The 6,000-nt window shown below is 46.3% G+C and overlaps 1 protein-coding gene across 5 annotated transcripts in view; it reads right to left on the bottom strand.

The window, feature by feature from the left end:
• The window catches only part of RALGAPA1 (Ral GTPase activating protein catalytic subunit alpha 1), a 136,781-nt gene extending 135,526 nt beyond the window's left edge, over window positions 1–1,255 (bottom strand). For all 5 annotated transcript variants that reach the window (XM_050898468.1, XM_050898469.1, XM_050898465.1 and 2 more), the window contains exon 1: window positions 1,079–1,255. In XM_050898468.1, coding sequence (XP_050754425.1) covers window positions 1,079–1,184 — 106 coding nt within the window. In that variant the 5' untranslated portion in view covers window positions 1,185–1,255. The remainder of the gene's footprint in view (window positions 1–1,078) is intronic.
• Between the last annotated feature and the right edge of the window lie 4,745 nt (window positions 1,256–6,000).

Raw genomic sequence — 6,000 nt, forward strand, 5'->3', positions numbered from 1 at the left:
CTGTTTTCCTTTGAAAGGAAAGAATCCAGCTTTGGAGGCCAAGTACAAGGTACTTAAATACCCCCAGACTGTGGGCAGAACCAAAAATAATCCATTCAGTACTCTGTGCTAAATACGGAATGCAGTTGCCCTTGACCCAGCCCTGCTCATGTGTTGATAAACTGTCAGAAGCAACACATGCATTTACAGAACCGAAGGGCCCAAAAGACGCTCCTGAGCAAACTTCTTTTTTCAAGGACAGCTTGATGACAGTGACTTAGATTTTTACAAACACATGCAATTAACAGATATTTTGGAATGGTTAACTGGTTTTTTTTCCACTGTTTTTTCATTAGGCTGTTGTTCCATATAATCACAGTTTCTAACTCACTGGTCAGGTTAAACAGCTGTTCACATGGAACTGTGGCAGCACTTAAGTGCTTATGTTCCCTCCTTGGCCAACTGGCAAACCAAAAGTGTTTTCAGACTAGCTGTATGAATGCTCATCTACATCTACTCTAGCGAGCACTTATCATTGTAGCTCTTACCTTGAAAACATACACAAACATAAGCTGTTACTGTAAGCATTTAGGGGAAATGGATTAGGGAGTCACAGGCACCATTAGCGCTCACCAGCCACTTCTAGGCAAGCGTACCTACTTCGCAGCATTTATGTTGCTCTAGAGAATAATTCACGGGGGAAGCACACCAGCTTTTCGCCTCCGTCCACAGTTGCCAAATGAATTCCACCTTCAAAGGCGGTGGAAATGTACGTGCCTCAGCACAACAGCGGGGAGCGAAGCATCCCCCGCTGCGTCCGCCGAGCCCAGCGGCCCCCGGCACACAGCTGAAGCCTCGCCGCCGCCGGCCCCGCGATGCCGGGCGCGGGGCCCTCCCTCCGGCCGCCGTGCCGAGGCGAGGCTGGGCCGGGTGGGGTCTCTCGCCGGAGCAGAGCCCCGAGCCCGCCTCCCGGCCCGGCGCCCAGCCGGTCCCTCTAAGCTCCCGCTCCTTCCTACGCCAGGACTCTGGGCCGGCGGCCCCACGGCCCTCAGGGCCATAGCCCCCCACTGACCCGCTCCCTCCCTCTCGGCCGCCTCACCGATGAGGACGCGCAGGTGCTTGAGGCGGGTGAGCGGGTCCTTGCGGGTGTCCAGCACCTTCTGCGTGGATTTCCGCACGTCCCCGTGCGGCTTCTTGGAGAACATCCCGCCGAGCCCGGCCCCGGCGCCGCGCTCCAGAGGCGGACAGCGGCCTCCAGATCCGCCCGCTCCGGGGCCCCTACATAGCCAGCAGCGGCGGCGGCGGTAGCGCCGCCTCCGCCTTCTTCTCCTCCTCCTCCTCCTGCCTCCGACTCCGATGCAGCGGGGGTGGAGGGGCCCGGCGCGGAACCAACTCCCCGCGGGCCCGCGCAGGGGAGGGGAGGGGCCGGGCCGGGCCGGGCCGGGCCGGGCCTAGACTCCCCCTTCCTCCTTCCCACGTTCTCCTCCCGCTGCTTCACGACAGCCGTCAGGTGCGACCCCAGGCGTTCCTATGGCAACCGCGCCGTGACGTCACGGCCAGCGCTCCCCAGCGCACCTCCGAGGCGCGGCGGGCGGCGCTGCTCCTTCGCGGCCGGCCTCAAGGCTGCGAGGGGCAGCGCGCCGGTGGGGGTGCGGCTGCCCGGGGCTTTCACGGGTCTCCTTGCCAGAGGATGGAGAGCAGGTACCGGAGCAGGACAACTAGGGGCTCGCTGCAGGATCCTCTGCGCAACTCGGCAACAGCAACTGGTGCAGGAAAATTTACTTCAGCTGTTTTTAAGTAAAATATAAAGTTATCCCATTATACAGCCGCTTCTGGCTATACAGAGACGCTGAAGTGTAGTGAGGTAAGGGGGGAATCCCGTGAGGAATAAGAAAATAAAATCCAGGCGGGGACCATATTCAGCAAGGCGGTGACTCCAAACCTTTACTCAAGCCTCAGTTGTGCAACCGGCAGTGATGTGTCTCGTAGTTCCTCTTTCCACACCGGTCCTCAAAGTGCTGCAACTCCTCACCCCGAGCTCCTGCCCAGAGTCGCTTCTTCCTGGTTTTGTTGCCTACGCCTTCGGCTGCAGTGCTGGCATTGAGACTGAACCATCAGGCACGGCTGGGTCCAGTGCAAGGGTCTGGGGCGTCCTCATTTCTTGTGCGCTCCGTGGGACAGTCGTGCCCATGCTGCTCCTACAGCAAAGCCAGAATCGGGCTCGAGAGACCACATTTGTCCCGGTTCCACGCACAACCTCACCAGTGAGGCCTGCAACAACAGCCACGGAAATGTACGAGGTGCCATATAAACTCTGCTGCTGAGGGCTGAATTAGTAATATTGAAAAAGCCCAAAGTTTCTTCTAAAAGCCTGCCATTGGTTTACAATCATGAAATTTATGAAATAGAGAATTCTTAGACTTTTCAATAAGACGTCTGCTGTTGTATCATTTAAGACTCATGACTTCCAGTGTCTCTTTGCTTGGACGTTTTTAAATAGTCCCTGGTGCTCGGTTTTGCATTGAGGAAATCCAGTTCCCTGAGCTAAGAGTTTGATTACAACAGCTGGAGTTTTTAATATTGGCAATATTTAACTATTTGAGACTTGTTATAAAACTGTAAGAGTTGTTGACATTTACATACCTGTTACTTAAATAACATAACCTGGGTATTTACATGCATGACCAATAACAGTTAATGTTACAAGCATTAAGGGCAGTGGGATTTAGTCAGCAGGGCATCAGTGAGGGAGTCAGTGTCATCTGCCTACCTATGTGGTCTGCCCCAAAGCATCTCATATTCTGCCATCTCTGTAAATGAGATCTGAGGATTAGCAATGTTAGGTAATAGCTAGTATTACAATAATTTGTTTGACCATAATGCAGTACATTTCAGCTGTCTAAGATCTGACAACGGTACATTGATTTATGTGCTTTGTTTTCTAAGTTTCATGAATTCTAAGCACATTGTTGCATTTTGACAATATTTAAAAAATAACTTTTCTTTGGAGAATTTGCTTGCTTTTCTGATCATTTCTAGGTCTCTAACTCAAGACAGACCTTAAAAATAATAAACAGAGTAAGACATCACCAAAATATTAAATGACAGGAGGGAGTGGTGTTAACCAAGATAATAATGGCTTCTACGGAGAACCTCCTTGTGCCGAGCACACCAGGCAGGACGAGCATGTTCTGTGCACAGTGAAAGCCGTGATCTTGCAAAGGCTTGACTTTGAAACATGTGACTTCGATGCCTTTGATTATGCATAGAGGACAAGGTTAGGAAATAGCAGGATTAGCTAGGGAGGGGTTAGGTTCTGCTGCATTCCAGGCGGCTATTACTGTACCCGATTCTTTGCATTTTCACTTTAAAGAAAGAACTTTTCAAATATTTTTGTCCAGCCATGAGGGGACCCCCATAACTAAGTTTAACTGAACTTTTAAAGGAGTAGTGTAGACAACTAAGTGCTGCAGAACTTTTTTTCTCTTCTTTTAACTCCCTCTACAGGGCCCCATAGGGCACTCAAAGTGTTGGGGGCAACTGGGTCACATTCATACCATCAATTAACTTCTCACAATTCATCTAGGATTTATGATTTCCAAAGAATTCTGCTGTTGCCAAGTACTTCAAAAAACATATGAGTATTTTTTTTATATATCAAAGAGAGCACAAACCCTTCAGTTCTAGCCTGGCTCAACAGTTCACATTTCAAATTAATAGATTATGTTTTGGATTCTTGCATCCACCCCCAGAAATCCAAGTTTCTGGAACTCCTGCTTTACTAATATTTCTACCACATTAAGGTACATGATTAAAAGTGAGTTAAAATTACTCAGAATTTCACTAAGTATTTCCCTTCTTTCAGGTAGCTAGCATGAGTCTTAAATCTGATCCCTCAGAGGTGCATGCTTATATTCCACTGAAGAGCTATTTCCCCGCATGGTCCTTCAAGAGAAAACAATAAATTTAGAAGAATTTTAAAAAAGCGTTCCACTGCTTCTCACCTCTTCGTATTTAGCTCAACAGCTGATCCCTTTGAGGCTTTTCTCTAAGTACTCCTATTTCTACTTTTCTATACTACCCTCCACAGTTTCCTTCCTATGGGGGTTGTCTTGCTTTTGAGAAAGAAGCCTCTCTAGATTGCACCCTGAGCATTAGATGGTGTGTTGTAATCCTCTGGGTACATGGCTTTGCCTGTGCTACAGTATTCCTGGTTAGGAACCATCCTGAGTAACAAATTTTTAGTTAACTTAATTGGCAACTATTTAATTTGAGAAAAAGACCCCCAAACCTAGATATTTAAGGTTTGAATAGTCAAAATCAGGGTTCTGTACAGTTTAGTACTCTAGTGTAACATATTGACACTGGAGATGTTGGCCACTTTGACCTAAGCAGTCAAATACCAGGATCCTGTAAGATATTTCTAATGAGAATAATGGAACAGCTAGCTGTTGCTTTGACAAAATCCTGTTCCTGTGCAAAAAAGCACAAATTCCCATTTCATTTGCACAACGCTGTACCTCACAGATGAAATCTGGAATCTATATGCTTCTGTAATTAAGGGAAAGAGCTCTTCATGAGCTTATACTCTCCCGAGCAACCAGTTCTTGCTTTATTGCTTTTTTTGTTAAGCAGCGTATCAGCATTAATGCCTTTGCGTGAGCATCTGGTACAAAGTCAGAACACTGCAGTCTTTCCAACCACCAAAGATCCCAAGCTTGAATAAATTTTTCCATTAGCTACAGAATTAATGAAGCCAGATTTCCTCTGAATTTGTACTCTAGCCACTGAATGCCATGAGTCACCTCCTTCCACAACCATAAACCTTCCTTGGCTTAGTCCTCCCTTACCTCTTTGAGATGGGCAAGAGGCCCAACTGCAGTTAAGTCTTAACTACGTGTATACAGGTTGGCAAGCTGACTGCTGTCCCTTGGAAGAGTAAAAGCTAAGTTACACGTTTCCCTCTATGGAACATTAATAGGGCTCTTTGTTCCAGATACCATTTCACAAAACACGCAGAAACTTGTTATCTTTAACACTTGTGCTCTCATGTAAAATTAGATCTAAATTAGACAGTGGCTTCAAAAGTAGCAGGGAGAGTGCAAGAGAAAAAAACCCCAAACCAAAACCAACCCAACAATCATTACCTAAGCTTTGTTTTCTTAACACACTAGGACTATGTCAGCCATGCTCAAAGAACAGAAGGGATATATGGCCTATCATGACGAGAAACTTTCATACACGTGAAAGTTATTTTCAACCGATGTAACCATTACTAATTCCTGTCCAGCAGTGCCAGAGAATTTAGGCTTTTGCTGTGCAATGTCACCTCCAACTCACAATGTTTGAGTTCTAATGTAAGCACTAGCACCCATATCTGATATGAATGAGATTTTGAAATGTGAATATACTGATACAGTGGCAGTTACAACAACTTTTTTTTTAACCAAAAGTGCTCACTCTCTCTCAACCACTGAGATGTTTTCTTTTATCTTCCCCAACTTAAGAAATAGTTTTGCAATATTGACAAACCCACAAAAGAACTTCCAGAAGAGAAAAGCCCTGCAGAAACTCTGCATGTCTGCCAGCCTCTAGGGGAGAGCCAATTTTGCACAGATTATTTCCTTTTTATCAAAGGAAATATTTTGCACCCAATCTCTCCCCTTATCTCACCTGCAAGAGTAAGCAGGGTCTTTTAGAAATAACTCATATCTCTTTGAGTTTATTTTGATTAGTAGTTTTAAGCTTACATTACACCATTTGCAGCATATACCAGAATATCTTGCCTAGATAATATATGAGCTGAGGGAGGAACACAATCCAATAGCCTTCAAACATAGCTAGTAGCTTGCACACCGTGACTGCTACTTTAACTTGCTGCTGACCTTGTCCTGCAGGGAAAATAGTCTTTTCAGTGTTCTTGTGACCCACTTCCTAATATTGCACTTTGAAATTTAGGGTGAAGAATCAGATTTAATTTGATAGAGCATCCAGTGTATCATTTCTTTGTGATACTGAATA

Source organism: Gymnogyps californianus, chromosome 5, assembly GCF_018139145.2.
Source record: "Gymnogyps californianus isolate 813 chromosome 5, ASM1813914v2, whole genome shotgun sequence".
NCBI classification, from domain to species: domain Eukaryota; kingdom Metazoa; phylum Chordata; class Aves; order Accipitriformes; family Cathartidae; genus Gymnogyps; species Gymnogyps californianus.